Here is a 26,333-nt window from a genome sequence, read left to right as displayed (position 1 = left end):
TAATCTGTTTGTTGGTGTGCGAAGAGTTGCAAGAACTTTCCCTCCCTTTTTCCAAAGTTTCCTGCCGTTTTGGAAAACGGGCGGCAACCGGAGTGTTTTCCTTCATGAAGACGCCGCCATTATTGAGAAACATTTTAGAATGCCATGCTGCTAGCTTGTGAGCCTGACAACTCTTAACTCCTTGTTCCAAAGACAGCTCCGATTCCCTCAGCAACTGTTCCCTCAGCCTCCCCGGACAGGCGCCGGAATGTGGCGACTAGGGGCTTTTCACTGTAACTTCGTTGAAGCCTACTCGTGACAATAAGAGATTTTCATTTCATTTCAATTTGGTCCCGAATCATGGAAGATTCCACCGCAGAAAAATTACAGGTTTTAGAGTTTAACTTTAAATCAGTGATGAAATCATCTATGGATTCTTCGTTCTTCTGTAAACATGATGTAAACACATAGAATTCTTAAATTACATTCTTTCTGGGAGTGCAATGTTCATCAAATCTTAAAGTTACTTTGTTAAAACTTTTACTATCTTCATCGTTTGCAAATTTAAACATATTAAACACAGCGATTGCTTTGGGCCCTGCCACTGTTAGGAGCATCGCTACCTCACGCAAATCTGATTGATCTCCTAAATTTACTGCAGTGAGAAACAGATTAAATTGTTGTTTAAAGACACGGCAGTTGGTGTCCACATTACCAAGAAATCTGAGTCTCATTGGTGGCTTCAACCGCTCCATGGAGTTAATTTGTGCAGTCTGCAAAATCTTCAAATCTCTATGGACCTCGTGGCAAGCTTGGTGATAGTTTTTTCTCAGTAAGAAGTCTTACAACACCAGGTTAAAGTCCAACAGGTTTGTTTCAAACACGAGCTTTCGGAGCACTGCTCCTTCCTCAGGTGGCCACAGTTCTCCACTCTGCTGGCCACACCAACTGTAGTCTTTTGACTCTGTGAGTTTTTTCTCTCTCCCCCTCTCTTTCTGTCCAAAAGCTCAGGGGCCTAAAACCTATCCACTGTCAGATCAGTCGCTCTTGCTTTGATTTCTGGTGAGAATATTTCACAACTTGCTCCCAGTAAATCTCACCCCTGTCACCATGGTGACAAGCAACCCAAGCTCATTGTCAGGCAGAATTCACAGCAGATCACATGACTCGCTTCATTCCTCCATTTTACTTTGATTTGAAGAGGCGGTCCCAAAACATAATTATCTTACAAAACACTTATTTAGCCCTTCAGGCTTAAGATTCCTTCAAAGTTACTCCCCTCTTTTCTTGAAGGCTCATGCCACAGTGTTGTTCTAAAAGTACTTGCAGCTCTCTGGTACCATTCTTGAATCGCCGCTCTTCAGGCTGGAACACTGACACTGAGCACCACCAAACGATATGACTGTGGATGATCTTACAGTAAAGACAAATCATTTTATCTTCTAACATCGACACACATACATGTCCACACATATTTCAGCAGAGTTTAGTTGCTTAGAATCCCAGCAAATACGGTGGCATATTGGTTATTTCCAGACAATCCCAACAGTGCAGAAGGAGGCCATTCGGCCCATTGGGTTTGCATCGACCCTCTGAAAGACCACCATACCTAGGTCCACTCCCTCACCCTATCCCCGTAACCCCACCTGACCTGCACATCTTTGGACACTAAGGGGCAATTTAGCATGGCCAGTCCACCTAACCTGCACATCTTTGGACCGTGGAAGGAAACCAGAGCACCCGGAGGAAACCCATGCAGTCACGGGGAGAAAGTGCAAACTCCACACAAACAGTCATCCAAGGCTGGAATTGAACCTGGGTCCCTGGCGCTGTGAGGCAGCAGTGGTAACCACTGTGCCACCATGCCACCCTGTTACTTTATTAGTAACAGAGGTTTGGATGAATAATTCAGTGATATGAGTTCAAATCCCATTGTGCAGTTAAGGAAAGAAAATTCAGTCAAGTAAATAAATCTGGAATCAAAAGTTAGTTGAAATAATGGTCATTATTAAATTGCTGAAGTTTTGTAATAGGCCATCTGGTTCATTTATGTCTTTAAGGAAGGGAATCTGTTGTGGAAACGGCCACATGTTGGTATAGCACTTAAATATCGTGCTCATCAGGTGAAATGCAAATTTCAAATGATCACAGCAGAAAAGGGTGCTGATTGGTTGACAAGTTGGCTCTAATTGGCCTAGTCATTGCCATGGAGGTAGCAATGGTGAATTATTCGCTCCCCAAGCTCCTGAGTAATTGAAAAAAGGCCCAAGGCTTGAACATTTTCCGTTTGTTTGCAGAGAACGTGTCCCTTTGTATGAATGTATGTCGCTTCTAGCAAGCGTAAATGAGACGCATTGCTATTGTGATTAATTACCTTACATTGGTTGTTAGTGCAGCTATGAACAACACCCTGACTAATAACACTGAGGGAATACCTACTTTACAAAGACTGCAGCAGTTGAATAAGCCGGTTTCGCAAAAGGCAATAAATTCTGCCATTGTCATGGACAGCCAAATGCCATAAATAAATTTTTAAAAACCTGAGGGAACATGGATGCCAAAGAATTCTCTGTCCTATTTCGAATATCAATCGCATAATTTTAGATCTTTCCTTGATGTGAAAAAGTTGTTTGACAACCAAGTGGAAGGGTGTTAGTTTGCCACATGCAGAATTTGCAATAAGTTATTCATAAGCGGGGACGACTTTGCCGTGGTCTCCATGCCGTCCAACAGGTAGCTAGTCATGCTGGTGACTTCCTTTGGCCCCAATTCACATTCAGCGGTTGGAAAGTTACTTTTCTTGGATCAGGAAAAAAACGATTATTTGCCCTTGATGGCCATGAATACTTTCATGAAATTGTTGACTTCTCATGCTCCCTACGACTTCACTGCCACCATCCCTGAGATAAACTGACTCAGCAAAAACAAAGGATTGAATATATGAAGTATTCTCAGTCCACATTGCTCCTCACCACACCACTTGGCACATTTGGGGCAGAATTTATCGGCTGTTCACACCGGCGGGATATTCCGATCCCACCAACGGTGCACCCCTCCCTCAGGTTTCCCAGCAACAAAGAGTGCATTCAACGGGAAATCCCATTGACAACGGGACCAGAAATCCCGCCAGTGGGCCAACTCCGCAGTCGAAAAACATGCGGCGGATTGCTCAGTAAATCACGCCCTTGGTGAAACATTTGGGGAATCACCATCTTTTTCACCTTTTTTGAAATTGCATCTTTAACAGTGTACCTTCATAAAATAATAAAATAATAATATGTAATTAGTTCCTTGGTGTTAGCCTTGGCTCAGTGATCTGACCTGCTGAAGAGATTAGAGTACATAGTCTATCCTGATGCATTTTCTGTGCAATGTTAAGGGAATGCTGCACTGACAGAGGTGTCGCTTTTCAATGAGGTGTTAAATTTAAGCTCATCTGTCCTGTGAGGTGGATGTAAAATAACCTATAGTTATTATTTGAAGAAGAGTTGAGGAATTCTCCCGGTGTTTTGGCTAACATTTATCGCTAGACCTGCATCACCAAAAAGTAGATTTGCTGATCATATATTTTGTTCCTATTCACAGAGCACTGCTATGCGCAAATTGGTTTCCTATATTACAACCGTGTCTGCACTTTAAAAGTACTTAATTGATGGTGAACCACTTTGGGAAATACTAAGATCATGAAAGGCACTATTTGATCTGTGTGGAGTTTGCACATTCTCCCTGTGTCTGCTTAGGTTTCCTCCGGGTGCTCCGGTTTCCTCCCACAGTCCAAAGATGTGCAGGTTAGGTGGATTGGCCATGAAAAGATTGCCCCTTCATGTCAAAGGTTGTGCAGGTTAAATGTTCACTTCTAAGTGCGAGTTGTTTCTTTCTTTGAGATTTCATATAATGTTAGATATAGCCATCTATATCTGGAATTTAACTGACAGGAGGCGATACTGCAATAGAACAGGAAGGATTCGGAAAGTTTCCAAGTTCCTTCTGATAACTGGTATTGATGAACATAAAGAAGAGATTAAAAGAGGTGTTCGAAATTATGATAGGTTCTCTGAAGTAAACAGGGAAAATAGTTATGTAGTCAGTGATTAGAGGGCATAAATTTAAGATAGTCATTGAGAAAGTATGAAAGGAGAAATTGGAGCGTTCTTATGCAGAAACCTGCATGGAATGTCATATTAGAAAAATTAATGGAAGCAGAATGCAAAATAGTTGTTTTAAGAGGAAGTGAATATTTTCATATTCTTTCATGGGATGTGGTGGCGCTGGAAAGGCCATCCTTTGTTTCCCATTGCTAATTGTCTTTGAAACGGTGTTAGAGAGCTGCCTAATTGAACCATTGTAACCCACGAGGTGCTGATTTGGTGCTATGGGGAAGGATATTCCAAGAGTTAAATCCCATGACAGGATCATAAGTGACTGGGAGAGGAACTTGCAGGTGGTGGTGTTCCCATGATTCTGCTGTCCTTGAAAGTAAAACAGTATTTTCTACAATGGTGACATATAAATTCACTGCTAAGTTTGGGTAAGATTGTGTGAAATTAAGTATGTATTAACTGGTTTGTATTCCACCTGAGCTATATATGTATAATTCAGATATATATGTATAGGACAAAAGATAATCCTCCAAGACGCAGAAATGTCAAGTATAGAAGCCATGATAAGCTCACATCAGCTGAGATAAACAGGACATGCCCGACTTGAGACTGCCCAAGCAGGAAATCTACCCAGAGCTACACCATGGAGCCTGTTCCCTCAAGGACCAAAGATAATGTTTCAAAGACAATCTCAAAGCCTCCATGAAGATTTGCTCTGTTAACATCAACACATGGAAAGTAGTTGCCTAATTGTGTCCAAAATGGCAATCCAAAATCAAAAATGATGTCAAGACCTGAAATCAACAAGAGAAGCCACTGAGAGAGATGGGAAGTGGTGCGGCTGCTCAAGCCACCAACCCACTACCAACCTCAACAGTTGACAACAGATGTCCTCACTGTGGGAGAACCTGTAAGGTTAAGATACAGGCCATAAATGATCAGCCAACACTGACACCTCAATTAAATCAGCAAGGAAGAATTATCCTCAAAATGAGGGATTGCAGATGACGATAATATGTATTGTAACAGTATGTACTTTATCAAAGGATCTAGCTAGGATATCAGAGCTGGTGCTCAACCTGCTTCTTAGAATTCAAGACCGCAATGTTTTTATTAGACATGTGATATGTAGAGGTGCTTTCTCCCAGTACAACAGGACCACATGTTGTTGTCCTTTTAATCATGGAATCCCTACAGAGCATGAATGAGGCTATTTGGCCCATCGAGTCTGCACCGACCCTCTGAAAGAGTACGTGACCTAGGCCCCCTGCCCCGCCCTATCCCCATAACTCCACCTAACCTTTAGGCACTAAGGGGCAATTTAGCATGGCCAATCCACCTGACCTGCGCATCTTTGGAATCATTAGAACAAAAGTTATACAAAATTCTGATGCAATCTGTCATTAAAAATGGCTTGTACTCGTTTTGCTAAATATCTAAATGAGAGCTTCAGCTGTTCACAGATTATTCAAAGGCTGTCATGTAGAGTGGTTGACAATTAAAGCGCTGTGACGTTCTTGACAGAGTTCGTTGTAGTCACTGAGGCTGTAGAGCTTAAGGTGGCACTCGTAAAGAATGAGGTAATCCAAAAATCATGAGGTAATCAAAGAATCTAATTTGCAGTGTAAGATCACCTTTATACCTTTGAAATCTTTAAATAGTGGAACGCTGTACAAGCACCTAGCCTGGAGCCTGGAAAATCCTATGTTTTCTAACAGCTTTTCCTTTCAGACAATCCAAAACTTCATTGCCAAATGTGAGCTGGGGTCTGATGCAGTCTGATGGTGTCCTGAAGGCATATTGAGGCTCACAGAGCCTGCAAAAGACCCTGCGGCTCAGTGACTTGCATCAAGAACATGACATTGAATTCATCGTGCTATCCAGAAGCAAACTAAGAGGAGTGAGAGCTGCCATTTACAGCAGTTCTGACAACAATTGCTCTGATGACTGAGATTTAAGGATTGCTTAAACGTGACTGGCACCAAGGCGGTCAACTCACATTGTTTGTGACAGGATGTCACTCCTAACATTTTCTGAACTGAATGATAGAGTGCACAAACATCAGCACAAGCTATAGCTCAACACAACACTGTCGGTTAGTTCAGAGCCCTAACAAGTGTTATTTCTAAACAATTCACAATTTGAGCAGCTCTGCATTGTTGACATCTCTGCCACATAAGTCTTTTACAAAGCATGGGTAAATATATACAGTAATTTAATAGTAGGAAATTCAGCATTTTATTCCTTTTATTTTGAAGTGCAGCGCCACCAATTATGCTGCATAGATTATGATTATACAGTACCGGATTAGTATTCAGGAGAATCTTTAACATGACTGTTACGATAATTTGTCCAATGACCTCTTTTAATTCTGCTTCCTTAGGCACAACCTTGCTTAACCGACAAGGCTATTATTTATCCTCTCCTTTATTCCCTTTATAAGTTATTTCCTCCAGCAACGTCTTCTGCCTGATATGCCCATTGCTCTTGAAAATGATTGGCCCTTTTCAAAAGGTAAACACAAATTAAATAATTTATTTTACAAGGTTACATCGTGCCACCTAACAAACCAGCTAAAAATGGCAACAAGCATTGCATGCATGGGGTGGCAGAGCTACCATTGGGGTGCAGAGCTACCATTACCGTGATGTAAATCTGCTACAAAAGCGATACAGTTTAACCGTTGCGACGAAATATCGTAATGGTTTCTCAGTTTCAAAGTCAATTTTTAAAAGATTTTATTGCAGGGTCCCTGTGTTAATCTCTTCAATTAAAATATATTTAGCCCATCTGTTTTATGTTTGTGCTTCATTAATTTTAAGGAAGTAACTAATTAATCAGTGGGAATTTTTTGAGTACACATCATAATGTGGAACTTCACCTCTGCACCAAAACATGCCGATTGTTTTGAAAATCATGGGCAGTGCATCTGACATTTCCCGACACGTCATGGCAATCGCCAAGGTGCCACAGATGACTGTGCTGGGAAATTTTCAACAAATGTATAGATTTTGTTATGCAACGTGGTAAGTTTAAAGAAAAGGCAAATTATTTTTCATCCGTTTCTCTTTATTTATTCAGGTCAGCCAGTATACATTTGCAATGTGCAGCTACCGCGAGAAAAAAGCTGAGCCTCAGGAACTGCTGCAACTGGACGGATACACAGTGGATTACACTGACCCACAGCCAGGTGAAAGGCTTCAGTGCACAACTATTGAATCAATTCAACACTAACGTCTATAGAAAGCAATGTAACATGAAAAAGCTGCATAGAAAGTGGCTTTTCTATGGCTTTTACTGATGTTTCATCATATCATCACTATAACTTTAAGTAAAAGGCCCATAACTTTTTTCAAAAAGGCCCATTCATCATTGCAGCAGCCGTCATCCAGCATGCCATTCTTCATGATTTTCATTTTCCCTGCCTTGGCAGTAATCTGCCATGATGGATCATCGCCTTTTGTAGAAGGCCCACACCTGATAGAAGGCCCACACTATAATGGTTAATCCTGGAAACTAGCCTCCCACCGTCCATCTATCACTTAACAAGTTAAATTAAGAGTTTACAATCCCTCTCCACGATGTCTTCCCACTTTGAAACTGAATTCTCTCCAGCTGTGTGTGTCATTCTATATTCTTCATTTTCTGACTTTTGACCTTTGTATCTTTGCCTTTCCCTCCCACTGCATATTCAGTGGCAGAGATTTCAGCCTTCTTAGTCCTGCGCTCTCAAACAACTACTCAATTTTATTACCCCTGTTACCACATACAAAGTCCTCCATAAATCTATCTTTTTACTACACCTGATCTCCTCCACAAAATCATCACCAACTACTGCCTGGTGTCCATTCACACCTTGGGATGTTTTGGAAAATGCAAATTGTCATTTTAACAGTGCAATACAAATGAAATTTAATCTGTAAATAGCAAAAGCATTGACATTTTAGACCAGGTGCATTGATCCCAGCATTGATCCTGTCTCTGAAACTTTATTTCCTGCTCTCATACATTTATCCAATTCTGCCTGGACTGTACGCTGTACGCAGAACAGTACTTTTCACTGTACGTTGGTAAACGGGACAATAAATTTAAATCAATTCCATGTCAACTTTTTCCATGATAAATTCATATGTCCACCTTTTTTTAAAAAATATTTTTCTTGGTGTTTTCCAGTTTTTATAGCATAACAGCTCATGTGTATCTGGTGTTTACAAACAAGTTTGTGTCTTATTTACAACGGTTTTTACATGAGGTCCCCCCTCTTCCTCCCCCTCCTCCCCTCCCCTTCCCTCGTTGGTAGTTTAGTTCCCCTCTTAGTGTTGCTGTCTACCCTGGGCACCCCGTATTGTGCTCCACTTTTTTATGCTGGGGCTTTTAATTTTTATTGTTGGGAGGGGGGGTTATGTCTACATTTATAACGCACATTGACTATGTAACATTGTGAATACTGTAATTACGTTCTCCCTCCAGTGGCCGTGCCAAAGTACTTCAACTTTGATTGTCGGCCTGCAGGAGAATCGTTAAGTGTTCTGCTGACTAAATTGCAAGCAGTTTTGACAATTATCTATAAAGAATATTATAAAAATAAGGAAAGAACATATGACTTTAAAATGAAGATCAAATAATAGCTGCACACCCTGTTATCATTCCCTCCTGCCCCTTTAATTCTACTTCTATTTCAAGATTACATGTGGTCTTTAGTCACTCCTTGCAACACAATGCTAACAACATATTAAAGTTCTTGCGCCTAGCACATTTTTCTTGTTAGCATCAGTTACTTCTTTGTCACACTTCAGCCATCACACTTCAGATATCACCTTTCCATTATATGCTCGTACTCATGCAAAACGCCACAGAAGATCTGTTCACTCCATAAATTATTATTGTTTCAAGAATTAATTTGATGCCTTTCTAGAGGCGACAAAATGTGTTGTATTGGAAGAATGTAAGTGTATGGATTGGCTTGTGAAAAAGTGCAGGACTGTTGGGTGAGCTTCTGCCTTCTGTGGGCTAACCTCATTCAGTTGCAACTGTCCAAGTATAGATGCAATGCACTTGAGGTGTTAATAAAACAATTGAATAGGTATATTGTATAGAAGGGCATTGGAGCACATTTGACCATAGAACATAGAACATTACAGCGCAGTACAGGCCCTTCAGCCCTCGATGTTGCGCCGACCTGTGAAACCCCTCTAAAGCCCATCTACACTATTCCCTTAATGTCTATCCAATGACCATTTGAATGCCCTTAGTGTTGGCAAGTCCACTACTGTTGCAGGCAGGGCATTCCACGCCCCTACTACTCTCTGAATAAAGGACCCTCTGACATCTATCCTATATCTATCTCCCCTCAATTTAAAGCTATGTCCCCTTGGGCTAGATATCACCATCCGAGAAAAAAGGCTCTCACTGTCCACCCTATCTAATCCTCTGATCATCGTGTTTGCCTCAATTAAGTCACCTCTTAACCTTCTCTCTAACGAAAACAGCCTCAAGTCCCTCAGCCTTTCCTCATAAGATCTTCCCTCCAAACCAGGCAACATCCTGGTAAATCTCCTCTGCACCCTTTCCAATGCTTCCACATCCTTCCTATAATGCGGCGACCAGAACTGCACGCAATGCTCCAAATGTGGCCGCACCAGTGGTGTTTACTGCAGGGTAGGCTGGTTTAATCCTCAATCTTAGCCATGCTGCTGAGGAAAGATGGTATCAAATGTCAGAAACCAAACTATAACTGGAAGAAAAGACAACGAGTCAACAAGTCTCTATTGATGTGCCTGCTAGTAGCTAAGAGTAGGTTAATTGGTGGTTCCTGTGAGGACACAGGAAACAGCAGAAAATCAGGGCAACAAGGATGTAATAAATCAGAATGAGAGGAAATCTATAGTAAATAAAACTGAATTACAAAATATATGTTTATAAAGCATTAATGAGCACTGATTTAATGCTCCCACATGTATAATATAACTAATCAGTTATTCACACGTACCTTCCTGTGCCGAGTGATCAAACTAGATGCTGCTGATTCATGGTTCAATTCAGTTCTAGCCATTCCCTCCCTTGCCTGTAATCTATGCGCGATTGCATTAGAATGAACTAACTGCAGATAGTCTAAAGTTTTCAGAGAAAAAAGAAAGACTTGCAATTATAGAATGCCATTCCCAAAGCACTTTACAGTCAATGAAAGGCTTTTGAACTGTAGTCAGTGTTGTCAAGCAGGAAAAGCAGCAGCCAATTTGTGCACAGCAGGCTCCCACAAACAGCAATGCAATAATGACCAGTTAGTCCATTTGAGCGATGTTAATTGAGGGATAAGTAATGGCCTGAACTGCCTACCGCCATTGCTCTTGTTCAAAATAGTGCCCTGAGATCTTGCATGTCCAACTGAGAGATCTTGGTTTAACGTCTCACCCAAAAGACCTTTGGCAGTGTAGCACTCCCTCAGTGCTGCACAGGTGTGCCATCCTTGATTTTGTCCTCAAGGATTGGTATTGCTCTGACACAGAGGTGAGAGTGCCAACAACTGAACCACAGCTGGCAAAAAGACTTTGCAAGAATTTAGGGTAAGTTTTTAAAAATCATAAAATTAATTATAAACTTCTCAAGAGTAATTGAATAAAGGGGAAAAATTGAATTACCAACCACTTGAAAAATGGGCAGCTCAGCATTAAATGTCTGATGAGGGCCATGGCACCTATTTTCCCCCTGAAACAAGTTTTAGGCAGGCCTGCAGGTGGGAGGGAGTTTATTTAATATGTAAATATGTAAATACAGGTTCTATGCTATTTTCCATTACGCTCTGCCATATTTCTACAACAGATTAATGCCTCCACCTCCCTCTGGAAATAATTCCTCTGAGTTATTTTCCTATTCCTATCCTATTTTTCCTGTTTCCTGACGTTTTTTGCATTATTCATTTACGAGATGTTGACATCGCATTTATTGCCCATCCCGTGTTGCTTTTCAGAAAGTGGTAATGGGCTGGCGCTGGAACTGCTGCAGCACCTGTGGTGTAGGTACACCCATAGTGCTGTTATGGAGAGAAAATCCCCATCCCACCCCTGTTGATTTGTCCGCTCTGTTTCAAAAAGCCACCTCCCTGTGGAATTTCAAATAGCAAATTGGCAAATTGTGTATACTGTCCTTTTACGATACCATCCTGTCGAGACTCCAGGAAAAGAATGGAATGGATTGGCCCGACCAAGTGCAGCCTCACGTTTCATGTGGGTCAGGCCGCTTGCATAGGGAGCAAATGATTTTGTGAGTAAACTATTGAAAGTCCCAATGGTAAAATTTGATTGAGTTCACCTTTAAACAAGCTGTCAAGCTGTTCAGACAACACCAACTTTAAAGACCGTGGCGGGTTTCTCCATTCCGTCGCACCAGATTTCTGGTGTGGCACACTGTCTGGATGCACCGTTTCACCGGTTGGCCAATGGGGTTTCCCATTTTGGGGCAGCCCCATGCTGTCGAGAAACCCCCGGGCTGCTGGCAAAACGGAGAATCCCAACAGCGGAGAAATTATTCAGACACTTTATTGTGGTTAGAAATCAGTGCTAATAATGTAAAAGTAGTCCTTAATATGTTAAGTAAGTGGTTCACAGTTCACAGTTACGAATGTCTGTTGAACAAGTGGCAATAGCCATTGTATGTGTCGCACAGGTTTTATAACCTGCAATATGGAGAATTGTCCATATATTTCAGTGCATCTTATACATTGGATTCCATTACTAGTTTTTTTTAAAAAGTATTTCCAAACTTTTTGAACAAAGTGTTTTCATAAATCTTTGGTTTGTGTATGAGCAAAGATCTTTTGGTACGAGTGTCTCAAAAGTGGCGATAGCTATGTGAATCCAGGCAAATGCAGTTCCTGAACTGTTGCAAAGGTATATTAATTGCATTAATGTCTGCTGATTTAGGAATGCAAATGTGTATACTCTTCTCATAATTGTTAAATAATTTACCGTCTAGGTTTGGAGGGTGGTAGGGCATTCTTTAATGCAGTTAAAGAAGGAGACACTGTGATCTTTGCCAGCGATGATGAACAGGACCGCATCCTTTGGGTTCAGGCAATGTACCGTGCAACTGGTCAATCCCACAAGCCTATTCCTCCAACTCAAATCCAAAAACTTAATGCCAAGGGAGGAAATGTACCCCAGTTGGATGCTCCCATCTCCCAGTTTTGTAAGTTATTAACCATATTTTCTGTGAAATTGCATGTTGCATGAGTTAATTGTACTTCTTTTGATAATAAAACTTAATGGGCACAAAGCTAAGATATTTGTCTAAATGCTACTCTAATACAGAATGGGCTTTCCATGTCCCTCAGGTATTTTTTAGAATGTGTGACTATAATAATATTTAAGATGAAAGTTTAGAAGTAAGAAAACTATTTGAATTATGTTTTTGGTGCTTATAGAGGAAGCATACTTTGAGGAAAAACCCCATATCCATAAATGTTATGAAGGAGATTACCTGAAGCTTTCATTGGTGTCACTTAGTTACCAGTTGTTGCTCCATTTTATGCTTTCAAACCTGATTGGCAGTGGATACGTTGGTATAACTCCAACTCCTGTGATATCATCAACTTCTGTTGATCTTTCTTTTCAAAATTCGCACTGACAATTCTTCTTATACTCTTATATTTACCTTTAAGCAAAGATTTCAATATCTTCCCTGCCACTAACTGGTCTATATTTCACGAGGTTCGTTTTACCTTCCCTTTTGAAAGTTGGCATTACTGTCTTCAGTCCTCGAATACAGTTCAGTTAATTGAGGTTTTATATATCAATGCTAATGTCTCTACTATTTTCTCCCTGGTTTATTTGGGTAACTACAGTGCAATTTATCTGGACTTTAAGTTTTTTCCTTCTTAAGTTCTGGCCATGGGTGAATCAATAATCGGAAACATATATTAAGATAGACACAAGCAGATCAATTAAATAATTTTAAAGGATTTTCTTTGAAGAGAGACTTGTTAGATTGTAGAACTTCTTGCCATATGGAACGGTTGGAGCAGATGGTATTGATGCATATAAAGGGAGGGTTGATACTTACATGAGGGAGAAGGGAAAGAGGATTTAGGGCAGGGAATGGGTAATTAAACTAGGAGAAGACTTGTGTGGGTGATAAACATCAGTAGAAACTGGATACAACACTAATAAATAGTAAGGGAATCAAGGAATATGGGGATAGCACAGGAAGGTGAAATTGAGATAGAAGATAAATAAGCCTTTGATAAAAGACTGAATGGCATACCCCCGATTCTGATTATGGATCTATGTTCCTCCTTGCAAGCCTATTCAGTGAAAATTTAAGCAAAGGCTTGATTTCTGCAGAATCGTGGCCTTATCCCAAATGGTACCAGGATCCCGAATCCAGGAGACCCACCCCCATTTTCAACAGATCCTATTTTTTGCCGTTCAGGGAAAGGGGCCAGGATGTGATTCACACGTGGGAGAACCCCAAATTCAGCAGGGCCATTTGAACTCAGTGCTGAGTTCAAACAGACCTCATTTTCGTTTAAACATAATTTCTCACAGAAAACGGATAAGTGCTCTGGAACTGTCAAGCGGCAAAGTTATTTCAATCCCATGCCCTTTAAATTAAGGAAAAACAGCCTGTCTGTGCCACTGAGTTTTAAAAAATGGTGCATATGATTTAAATTGCTATCTGTTTGGCACAACCGTACCGGCTATCATTATAGCATTATTACTGCTTGACAGTTTCCACAACCAATCATTGTCTCTGCAAGGTTTCCTAAATTCATAGTTTGATTGACAGCTCCAAGTTGTTAATAGGGATTAGCTGTCTTTGATGTGGAATTATGAATATAAATGTTTATTTTTGTGAGAGATTACGAATTTGAAGGGGTTTAAATGTATTGAATGGGCTTGTATCAATGAGAGTGTCTTTGAATATAGTGGGGTCTATAATAGATGCTTAGAACTTTATTTTATTTAATCTCAGCATGGCTCCTGAGGTCGAACCATGGTGGATACTGGGTGAGTTGGCATGGAGGGTGTAAGGGAAAGGGGTGGTGATTGGGGGACATATGTTGACATGCGTTGGCACTAAGTTGGCATAGGGGTTATAACGAGCTGCGGGGATGAGTGGGGGTCATGGGTTGGCACTAGGGTTGCTAATTTTGGTTGGACATATTCCGGGAGACATGAGGGAAATCCCTAGAAGTGATGCCATGGAAAGCCGATGGATTGGCATGCAATCTATTTAAAAAACAATCTTTATTTATAGAATAGAACAGTACAGCACAGAACAGGCCCTTCGGCCCTCGATGTTGTGCCGAGCAATGATCACCCCACTTAAACCCACGTAACCCGTATACCCGTAACCCAACAATCCCCCCATTAACCTTACACTATGGGCAATTTAGCATGGCCAATCCACCTAACCCGCACATCTTTGGACTGTGGGAGGAAACCGGAGCACCCGGAGGAAACCCACGCACACACGGGGAGGACGTGCAGACTCCACACAGACAGTGACCCAGCCGGGAATCGAACCTGGGACTCTGGAGCTGTGAAGCATTGATGCTAACCACCATACTACCGTGAGGCCCCGATCATCATTTTTCAAAGCAGCTTCCTTGAAATATTTCTGATATTTCAATGCAGGAAATGGTGGCAATGTTTCAACCCTATGGAGAGTGAAAGTGTACAAGGGGTCACACATGGACAGATACAATTAAATCAATATGCTCTGCATTGGGGAAAAAATATTCCTCTCTAACCTTTGAGTTTCTGATACTTTCCACGGATTTCAGCAGCAATTTTGAACCTGCTTCTTACTCCCAGTTGTAACCTTTTTCATCCTGGCATCAAGCAAGGCACCAAAGATACAGGCCCCATACATGTCAGCTACCTGCATTTCACAGCCCCAAACAAAAACAGAAGAAAGTTTCACTCGCTTCCCCTCCACCCCTCACCGCTGATGTTGTGGTGCATGATGATGTCATCACGCACAAGCATATGCTGGATACTGGAAAACAAAGAAGCAGACACACTCCAATCTCCAAGAATGCTTTTGTTGGCCACTGGGGTATTGATGTCAATTCCGGTAGACTCCCAGCATTCCGGGAGAGTTTGCAATGCTAATTGGCGCTAAGTTGGCATATGGGTTACGAGGAGCTGTGGGGATCAGTGGATGAGGCATTGGTTTGGGATGAAGTTCCACAGAACTGAACCAGCCTGCCTCAGCATTTAGCAGACCCTGTGTTTGCCTCTAAACTGTTTCCGGGGATGGACGTCCCGACTTTATCCTGCACCTGTGACCTCTGCGCCCCCTCGAACAAAGATCCCACCATTCAGGGCACGATTTCCCAAGGTGGGTGTGACTAGCTCGAATATTTCCTGACTGCGCACCTGCCGCACCTGCCTTGGCAGCATCTGTTAAATATCTTTCCCATTTCAGATTTCAGTGTCAGATCCTGACATTCATTAAACTGTAAGCTTATGATGTTAGAGGAAAGGAGTTTGATGCAAAAAGCCTGATTCATTAACTTGTAAAGCAGAAAATGGAGCAATAAGAGGCACCAACAAGTAGATACGGATCCCCTTTTACACATTTGTATATGGAGAAAATCTTTAGAGTATACTCCCCCAATAAATACTGTAATCGCTGTAAATGGTAATATATGTACCTTAATGAGAAAAAGCTGATGGCCTAGAAATTGGATCACGCTGCACTGTTTTACAAGTGTAAATTGGCACCAAGTTTCTAATATGGCAGGTGGCATGTCTGTGCTCTTTCTACTCTGAAAGTACAGTCTGGTTTGATTCCAATAGTTAAATAAGCATTCCACTTTGCAGCCACACCTGGAACCTCAAACCAGGACATGGACAGCACTACCTGTGGCTATCAATATCACAGTAGCCCATATTTTTAACATAAATATCCCCCAATTTTCTGAGCACCATTATTTCAGGGAGATCCCAAAGGCAGTGTGTGAGCTGCCATTAAAACAATCATCTGTCAGCAGAGACTCCAGCCTGACTTGTTTATACAAGTAACCACTTCTTTCACATCAGACAGAATGGTCTCCATGCACCAAACAAAATCTTTACAAGCCATTGAGAGTGGGTTTACTGACAGGCTCTACAGTGCACCTTGCATTTCCTTATGTTTGCCCATCAACGTTCTTTGGTTTGTCCATTAATGTTCTTTGGTCGACCCAGCCCTTAAAGTCAGTGTTGAATTTGCTCTAGAGAACTACTGTGTGATCTCACCCTCTGCCACCATTGGCACCCGTGGCCTCCTAATCCTTTGCCCTAGGTCCTTTAGATTATGGCCAGTAAGCCATCAATTAAAGACTACTCTTCTAATTAAGGTAAGCATGGTGCCTGTATCTCAACTGCTACTTGCAAGTGCAAGATATTGCACCTTCGAGAAGGCTGGCATCTTGTTCCTGAAGTGACACCAGCATCTCAACTCTTTCAGCACCTGAAAGAGTGAATAGTGGCTTCTGGATGCAGTTGAAAATTTCATTTTAGAATGCGTAGGGTGAAATAGAAGTAAAAAAGGGAAAAGTTGATAAGGTAAGAAGAAACCCTGTGCAACATTTCCTCTGTTGTCACTCACCAAAGTGAGAAACCACCGCGGGAAACGTTTTGTAGGCATGTTCAGCCTCTTCCAATCACCACCATCTTCCTTGTGTGTGACCATTTCCTGCAAGAGGTAAGGATGTGGTTTGACCTTTTGAGCTGCTTCACAACTCGCCCTGCCATGGTCATACAATTTGTACGTTGTATGCAAGATATGAAGTGTCGGCAAATGACGGTTGCAATAGCAGTGTATGTGAGAACAAGAACAGAACAAGATGGATTCTGGTGCAGTGATTGTAAGAGAGTGTTGAAAAGCAGGGGAGGGACATGTTGTGAGTAGTGGGGCTGTAAATGATGCATGTGCGATGAGAGAAGTTATGTGAGAAGTAAAGTTTTTACCTTGATAATTCCGGGCTGGCCATTGAACTTTTATCAGTATTTCAGCCATCTATGCTGAAAGCTAAGCTCCTGACAATGAGCTCCCCAGAGACGCCTTCCAACTGGCATCAGAGGTGTTACCTTGAGGGCTTACTTTGCCAGTGGAGACCAGGATCTCCATCTTCCTTTCACTGCCTTGACCAGGGACGTCAATATTGCATTTGCAAACCTGGGTGCCCTCCCAGTGCCTCTTGCAGCCTTTTGTGCACATGCATAATTTCTTTGTTGTCTGCAGCCAGCGCAAACTTTCCCTATAAAAGGTGTTGTCTGCTTTTAATTTGTACCAAACTCACAATTTTGTCACTTCACCCCCCCCCCCCCCCCCCCCCAATATAAATTTAGGTCCCACATGGACCCACATCAACAGACCCCCGAAGCAACAGTTTGCAGGTGTGATCGAATTTCTGGGCCGATATGCAAACAATTTGAACTGTTGATTTCAAAATCACAGGAAGACAATACCCAAGATTGTGAAATGAAAATAAGAAAATTGATGTTACTATTAAAAATAAGTTCAACTGCAATGATAGGCAGTATTATTCGGTTTATATATATGGTCTTCAGGTTTAAAAGACATTAAATTATCCTAGATTAAAATAATAGATCCTGCTATTCATGCAAACTAACATGACAAGTTTTTAACTGTATGTTTTGAGACAAAGTGTTTTATGAAAAATATTCAACTGTTCATTTAATATAACAGTTGGAAGATCAACTGAGTACTTACTTATTTAACTGACGTTTGGGTACCTGCAGTTTTTGAGGGAAATTGTGCAACACAATAGCTCAAAATCAGTAATACTTTTGTTGCCGATTTAATATTGGGTGGGATTCTCCATCCAACTGGTGTGGCACGTCCCTGCCGGCAGCAAGATTCTTCGTCCAGGCCAACGGCGTTTCCCATTGTAGGCATCCCCACGCCCGCCATCGGGAAATCCACGGACATGAGTGTGTTGCTGGCAAAACGGAGGATCCCGCCAACGGAGAATCCAGCCCATTTTGTATGAAAAAAATTAGATTTCATACATATTTAAACATTATGCCACTGTTCAGAATTTAACATTTTAAAATTGCCTTCTGAAGATGATGTTTATTAGTAGGTAAAATGTTTCACTTAATTTAGAGCTTAACAGTTATCCATAAAGATTGGCAGCATGATAATATTTTGTCTGTTAACCCTTTGACTCCCATAATGAAAGGAGATGGAACATCCACAAGATTAGGTCCTTATTTGCAGAGAACTCACTCACCACTTTCTTGCTCAAAGCATTGTTGTGTAGTGAGCATTTTTGGTTTGAAAGTGTGCAATGAGTTTTTTTTTGTAATGCCTTTCTGATAGAATACCTAAGGGACATGCTTACAGAAAAATAGGCTTTAATAAATGTATACAGCCAACCATACCCCAGCCAGAGGTTTGAAAAGGAGGCAGTTCAACACACAAGCATTTGATAACCTTTGTAGACCAGGAAAGAATTTGCTGTAAAATATTTTGGAACCTGTACTTGAACTAAGATTGTACAATAATATATGCTGGTCATAGAATTTCTTGATAATCCACTGTGGGATGTTTTTAAATAACCTTACAGTAATAATCCAGTGTGAATATTATTATGTAGTGATGGCACAGAGTGGTCTGGCACATGGTGCCAGATTGAAATGAACTCCAAACTGAATACATTTGTTACACTGAAATCAGTATTATATATGATAATAAATATAACTGATAACTCTGAGCATCTGTGAAGCAGTATTCTAACCAAGGTTTTTTGTTTGTTGCCCTGGCTTTTGACATCATCTGAATACTTGAACTAGTTCCCTTGGCCATTGTCTTGTAATCATTTCTGTTATTCGTTATTCTCAATGGAAACCAAGCCTCTATACCATTTACTCTGCTATGCCCCTATATTCAATAGCTTCAACATTAGGTCTGCCTCAAGCAATTACTTTCTAAAGCTGTTGAAGGGGCCAGTTAGATGCTTATTTAAGTCTATAATATTAATTTAAGTAATTGATATAACAGTTATACTTTGAGAGTGAAAGTTATAAAAGAAATATCAAGCAAATCATGTGGAAAATATATATCACATGTATTAATAGTGCATGTCAATTGTAACTGTGCTGAGAATCTGAACAAATGGAAAATGTTGGTCAGACAGTATCTTTGGAAAGAACAAACAACTTTCCATGTTTGGTGTAAAACTATTCTTCAGAACTGAAATCTAGGAGGTGGACAGTTTATATAAAGTAGAGGAAGAAAATAGAAGTTCTTACTTAAACATGGACAAACACAGAAAGGAATCTAGAGAAATACATTAAGATACTAAAGAAACAAAGGATGTGTAAATGCCTGATCATGATCATGGGACAGGACCCTCACTCCCCACCCAGATGCCATATCCTGGACAGGACCACTTGCCCTCCCCCTTCTGCTTTCTAATGAGATGGTTCTCTCCGCAGCATCACAGTTCTGTCTTCCGCCACTCCGATTTGTCTATATCCTTCTCAGGGCACCTTCCTTTGCAAATGTAGGTGATACAAAATCTTCCCATTCGCTTCTTCCCGGGTGGTTATCCAGAGTCTTTAACACTGTTTCCATGGGAGTCATCAACTTACGCACACTCGCTCTATTCTGACATATCAGCACGGTAGCACAGTGGTTTGTGCTGTTACTTCACAGCGCCAGGGTTCCAGGTTCGATTCCCGCTTGGATCACTGTCTGTGCGGAGTCTGCACATTCTCCCTGTATCGCGTAGGTTTCCTCTGGGTGCTCCGGATTGTTCAAGAAAGGATCAAGACAAAAGATGGAAAATTATAGGCCAATTAGCCTAACCTCGGTTGTTGGTGAAATTCTAGAATCTATCGTTAAGGATGAGATTTCTAATTTCTTGGAAGAGCAGGGTCGGATTAGAACAAGTCAACATGGATTTAGTAAGGGGAGGTCGTGCCTGACGAACCTGTTAGAATTCTTTGAGGAGGTGACAAGTAGGTTAGACCAGGGAAACCCAGTGGATGTGGTCTATCTGGATTTCCAAAAGGCCTTTGATAAGGTGCCACACAGGAGGCTGCTGAGTAAGGTGAGGGCCCATGGTGTTCGAGGTGAGCTACTGGCATGGGTTGAGGATTGGCTGTCTGACAGAAGGCAGAGAGTTGGGATAAAAGGTTCTTTTTCGGAATGGCAGCCGGTGACCAGCGGTGTCCCACAGGGTTCAGTGTTGGGGCCGCAGCTGTTCACCATATATATTAATGATCTGGATGAAGGGACTGGGGGCATTCTAGCGAAGTTTGCTGATGATACGAAGTTAGGTGGTCAGGCAGGTAGTGCTGAGGAAGTGGGGAGGCTGCAGAAGGATCTAGACAGTTTGGGAGAGTGGTGCAGGAAATGGCTGATGCATTTCAACGTGAGAAAATGTGAGGTCTTGCACTTTGGAAAAAAGAATCCAAGCATAGACTACTTTCTAAACGGTGAGAAAATTCATAATGCCAAAGTACAAAGGGATCTGGGAGTGCTAGTCGAGGATTCCCTAAAGGTAAACATGCAGGTTGAATCCGTGATTAAGAAAGCGAATGCTATGTTGTCATTTATCTCAAGAGGGTTGGAATATAAAAGCAGCGATGTGCTACTGAGCCTTTATAAGGCTCTGGTTAGGCCCCATTTGGAGTACTGTGTCCAGTTTTGGGCCCCACATCTCAGGAAGGACATACTGGCACTGGAGCGTGTCCAGCGGAGATTCACACGGATGATCCCTGGAATGGCGGGTCTAGCATATGAGGAACGGCTGGCGTTCCTGGGATTGTATTCATTGGAGTTCAGAAGGTTAAGGGGAGATCTAATAGAAACTTACAAGATAATACATGGCTTAGAAAGGATGGACGCAAAGAAACTGTTTCCGTTAGGCGAGGAGTCGAGGACCCGTGGGCACAGCCTTAGAATTAGAGGGGGTAAATTCAAAACAGAAATGCGGAGACATTTCTTCAGCCGGAGAGTGGTGGGCCTGTGGAATTCATTGCCGCAGAGTGCAGTGGAGGCCGGGACGCTAAATGGCTTCAAGGCAGAGATAGATAAATTCTTGATGTCGCGAGGAATTAAGGGCTATGGGGAGAATGCTGGGAGGTGGAGTTGAAATGCCCATCAGCCATGATTGAATGGCGGAGTGGACTCGATGGGCCGAATGGCCTTACTTCCACTCCTATGTCTTATGGTCTTATGGTCTTATTCCTCCCACAAGTCCTGAAAGACGTGCTGTTAGGTGAATTGGACATTCTGAATTCTCCCTCCATGTACCCAAACAGGCGCCAGAATGTGGCAACTAGGGGTTTTTCACAGTAACTTCATTGCAGTGTTAATGTAAGCCTTTTTTCACAGTAACTTCATTGCAGTGTTAATGTAAGCCTACTTGTGACAATAAAGACTATTATTATCATATCATACTAATTACTTACAATTGGTCTCCTCTGCATTGAGGAAAATTTGATGGTCTTTGCATTGAGCAAAACGAATGAAAATTAGCTACCTTTGGTCTTACAAGTGAGCTTGTAAGCTTCCTATACCTCGTCATGTTAACTGCTCCTTGCATTCCCACTCTGTCCCCTGTTGTTGATCTTGGGCATTCCTAAGAAGCTCACAGCCAGTTTCAAGAACAATATTGCATCTTTTTTCCAAGCATCCTGCAACCCTTTGTTCTGAACATCAATTGCAATGGATTCACAGTTGAGCTTTACCATTGTTTGCAAACCTATCTTCATTTGGTGAATACTGTGAATACTGCCTATTTTCACCTCAATAACATCATCATACTCCACCCCTGCCTCAGTTTGTTGATGCTAAAAACCCTCATGCATGCCTTTGTTCCCTCTAGAATTGACAATTACAAAGCACTTCTGGCTGGCTTCCCACTTTCTACCCTCCACAAACTTGACATCATGCAAAACCCTTCTGCCAGTGTCTTAACACCATTCACCCATCACCCCAATGTCTATATTGGCTCAGTTGAAAAACGCTTCAAGTTTTACAATTCTCATTCTGGTTTTGAAATCTCGCCATGCCCTTGACTGACGAGATATATCTGCTTCTTGAATTCTGGCTACTTTTAATTACTCCATCATGGTCATCATGTTTATCTGCCAAGGTGCAAGCCTCTGGAATGTACTCTCAACCTTTTGACATCACTATCTCCTCCTTACCTCTGTATCCAAGCTGTTGGTCATCTGCCCTAATATCTCCGTATCTGGCTCATTGTCAAGTTTTGTTTGATAACACTCCTGTGAAGCACTTTTGGACATATTATTATGTTGAAGGGGCCATATAAATACAATTTTTTGTTGTTGATAACCGACCCCAGGTTTTCTGTTTTTCACATTTCTCAGGCTACCATTTCCTTAGCTATTTACCTTTGCTTACAAATGTACAAATGTTTCTGCCCCTTTCTTAACTGTGATGATGATTCAATCACTCCTCTCCACGTATGTTTTTAGAAAAGTTTATACATATATGTTTTTCCGTTCTTCCTCTTATTTTACCATTCTGAAGAAGCATCTGCACCCAAAAAATAGACATATCCATTTTCTCCACAGATGCATTATATTTCCAGGGATTTTTGCTGTTGTCAGAAGCAGTGCATGTTAGATTCAAGTATTTTTTGTACATTATTGCCTGCAATATGTAGGCCCTAGAATCCTTTGCACAATTTATGTGTTGCCAGTTATAACTCTTACTTTACTTGCCTTGTTGGACCATATGGCCCATGGCATGCACCCACATGAGAGTAAATAGTGTTGTTGTGTTTTGATCTTAACAGTGGATTTTCATGAAATGTGTTTAATGCCCTTTCCACGGAGCACTAAACACATACATTTGCTTAATATTTTATATTTGTAAATAAAAATTTAAACTGTAACCTAAATGAAAAAGTCATGGTGAAGGAGCATCTTCAGAGATCAACAAGCAATTACTGTACATAACCCTCATCAAAAATGATCATTATGTTTTGTGTTAGACTCTGTGTGACCTTTTTTGAATACATATTCAGCCAGCTGTCTACTTTTCCTGTTTATTTAATGATAATTAAATTCCTGCATGTAGGCATATTTCACCTTAAAGAAATCTGTTTCAAATGACATCTGCTGTGTTACTAACATACAGATATATAGTGCAGTTGAAGGGTTTCATGCTGCCAATTAGTCATATTTAATGAAACAAGAAAAAGTTGCATCATTGAAAAAATATTTTACATTGAGTTTTGTTTGCTGCTCTTCATAGTTTATCAAAAGTTTCCGTGTTGATATCTGACCTCCTTTGCAATGTGCTGTCTGAATGCAATAGGCAGTCTATACTCAATATAAACGTACAGTAATTTGTTTAAAATTCTGGTATTTTACATTATTGTTGAATTCGGTTTTGGTCAACTCAATGACAATTCCACAACAGTAGAAATTATGTTGAGCAATTAGTCACTTACCAACTGGACGTCTTCTATGTTTACGTATTGTATATGCAAATTTAATCTGTATGATTTAAAATTTCATGGTGATTTTAACCACAAGAGAAGTGTTTTGCTAGATGTTCTGTTGTCTTTTCTTTTTGTTATCTTTTTCTTTGCTTGAACCCTAGTACTTTGAATGACACTACCTGCTGCTAGGTTAGGGCTCCTATCTGCTTTCCTAAGCCTTGTTGCTAGTCTTTATGTTGTTCTGGTTTGTTCCTTCTTACCCTGCTAACTTCTAGCTGGACTAAAGGGTAAGTGCTTCCCTGTAGCTGGCACAGGTCAGATAATCAGCACTGATTATCTGACAAATGCAATGTGTTTTTTCTTCTCAAATCTATCATGTTTAGAATTCTGTAGTTATTATTCATATTTCCTGAATTTAGGTTTGACATGAAAGCTTCCATACTGCAAATCCAGATGCATGCGGTATTTGCATAATTGCCCTCTCTCTGGCTTTTATTGTAGTCAAAGGCTCCTCTTAGTAAGACTTAGATATTTCTTAACATTTTCTAACCTCCATGCAATATAAACATGAATTAACATGACAAAAAAGATGTCAGTAATATATTTGTTCAATTATCTCTACAGCTAATTGACTGTGTAATGCTTGAAAACAGATTGCCTTGCACAATGATATCATAATGCTTGTTACTTCACAGCAATGATTAGCACCACTGTGGTAATTATAGTCTACTGCCAGGATAAGCACAACAAATAAACTCCACATTTATATACAGCACCGGTTTACTGTATTCTTTCCATACTTATCAAGCAACATGTGTTGTATCACATGAATATTAGTATGTAAAGTGTTACAATGCATGTGGAAATAGAGGTATTATGACATTGCTACAAAATAAGCTTTCACTGAGCATTATACTGCATCGAAACTATTTAAATAATACCAATTTTCTTGAATTGAGAGTTGTCATTCAAAAATATAATAAATTTCAATTCCTATTGGATCATTAATTTTATCCATGAAAAAGCTTGAAATATGACTTTCCATTTATATTGAAAAAATACATTTTGTTAAAAAGACATAATTTTGTTACATTTCTTCAGTGATGTCTATTACAGCTTTTTAAGTAAAGCTATAACATCAAGCCTTAAGAGAATTTAGTTTTGCAAGTTACTGCATGGAGTTTAGTTAATGAAGGTTATACTCATAGGAGACAATAGCAAAGGTTGTGGGAGTTGGCAAATATGTATTTGGAGTATTCCGAATGCAAAACCGAGGAGTAGGTGTTGCCATCCCTCCTTATCATGAAAAATACTCCTGTTTACTCATAGACTTACCGTTGAATAACAGGCAGAAAATTCCAGCATTTAAGACAGATCTTATTTGTTTCTGTTTGATGCCTGACAAATATTCTGTATTTTGTTTTCTTTTGCTGTAGTGCATTTTGGTGGAAATACAAGGTAATTGTGAAACACTAAATGGTGCATCAGACTCCTCCCCCCCCCCCCCCCCATAATGAAAAAATGCAAAGCAGTATCCATGTATTTGCACCAAACTTTGTTGCTATCCTATTAGAATGGTTTGGTAGTTTTGTATGCTTTAAATGCTACATATTTTATCATCAATACACTGCTGTAATATTTTTAGTATTTTCAAATTGCAATTGCTACATTTGAGGAATGCAGTACCACAATCGAGTGAATTTAATCAATGCACTTAATTTGCATGTTTTTCCTTAACTGCAGTACACTATAAGCCACTTACTTTGAAGATACCAATCAAATGCATGAGTGACTAATTTAGAATTTTACAAATTCATATAATTCAATTTTTATTGATACTTGTGAATTAAGGAAGGATCTAAAATAAGTTTTACTCAAAATGTAGATCAATATTAAATAACCAGTCAGTGCCCTGTCTGTGTCTAACTTTGAAAACTGCTGGCTATCTGATCTGCGTCACATTTAAAAAAAATTTTTTATTGTTTACTGAAAGCAAAGTGCTTGAAAATACTTAAAGGATCCAACTGAAAAGATATAATTAGCGTTTTCTGGGCCACTAGGAAATGATGGTGTCCTGCAGTATGCCCGTCATGTTCTTGTTATATGCCTTTATCAGAATGCTGAGATGTGACAAGGGGAATGTCATCCAGGCCAACAAAACAGATACTGTATTTTAATAAGAAAATCAGAAATATGCCACAGCATTTGTGTTTAATTTTTTTATTTGTTTGATGAATTAATAAATCTCTAACTATGATGGTGAAAGTAAAAAGGTACGTATCATTGATATTTACATTTTAAAATGCTTAAAATAATGGAGATCAGTTTCTCATTAGAGCATTAGACCCCACAGAACATTCTCGCAGCTCTTATCTGCAAATGGATAGCTGCCATCAATCATTGCCATTTCTTCTTTTCACTTCTCCAGCTGAGGTTGACTAGTGTCATTGTTTGTTATTGTCCAAAACAGATCTTCATTCTTTTAATGTCAAAGAGATATGACATGTGTGCATTTACCAGAGGACTGTGATAGAAAGTCACCTTTTTCATGTTTGACATCTCATTGTGAACTTTCTGCCGGAAATGTTAATAAATGTGTGTGACAATATTAATTGTCTCTGTGCTGATACGTTAAAGAGCACTGCAATGAGAATTCACTGCACATTATTATCTTACATTAGGAAGATTAATATTTTATTCAAATAATTTATTATTTAAACCCTTCAAATATTGCCACATCTTCTTTGACAGCCATCAGCTTCCAGGTTGAATTTTGAAAAATACAATTTAGTATCAAAATACTGTTTCAT

At 40.4% G+C, this 26,333-nt stretch overlaps 1 protein-coding gene across 23 annotated transcripts in view; it reads left to right on the top strand.

The window, feature by feature from the left end:
* cadpsa (Ca2+-dependent activator protein for secretion a) overlaps positions 1-26,333 on the top strand; it is a 736,161-nt gene that overhangs the window by 494,180 nt on the left and 215,648 nt on the right. For 14 of the 23 annotated variants that reach the window (XM_038810550.1, XM_038810549.1, XM_038810561.1 and 11 more), the window contains exons 10-12: positions 7,161-7,269; positions 12,051-12,263; positions 23,799-23,810. In XM_038810550.1, coding sequence (XP_038666478.1) covers positions 7,161-7,269; positions 12,051-12,263; positions 23,799-23,810 — 334 coding nt within the window. The remainder of the gene's footprint in view (positions 1-7,160; positions 7,270-12,050; positions 12,264-23,798; positions 23,811-26,333) is intronic. The other 9 variants (XM_038810541.1, XM_038810552.1, XM_038810548.1 and 6 more) reach the window with 1 other exon arrangement.

This window comes from Scyliorhinus canicula, chromosome 11, assembly GCF_902713615.1.
Source record: "Scyliorhinus canicula chromosome 11, sScyCan1.1, whole genome shotgun sequence".
Lineage (NCBI taxonomy): Eukaryota > Metazoa > Chordata > Chondrichthyes > Carcharhiniformes > Scyliorhinidae > Scyliorhinus > Scyliorhinus canicula.
This window is presented reverse-complemented; position numbering and strand designations above follow the sequence as displayed.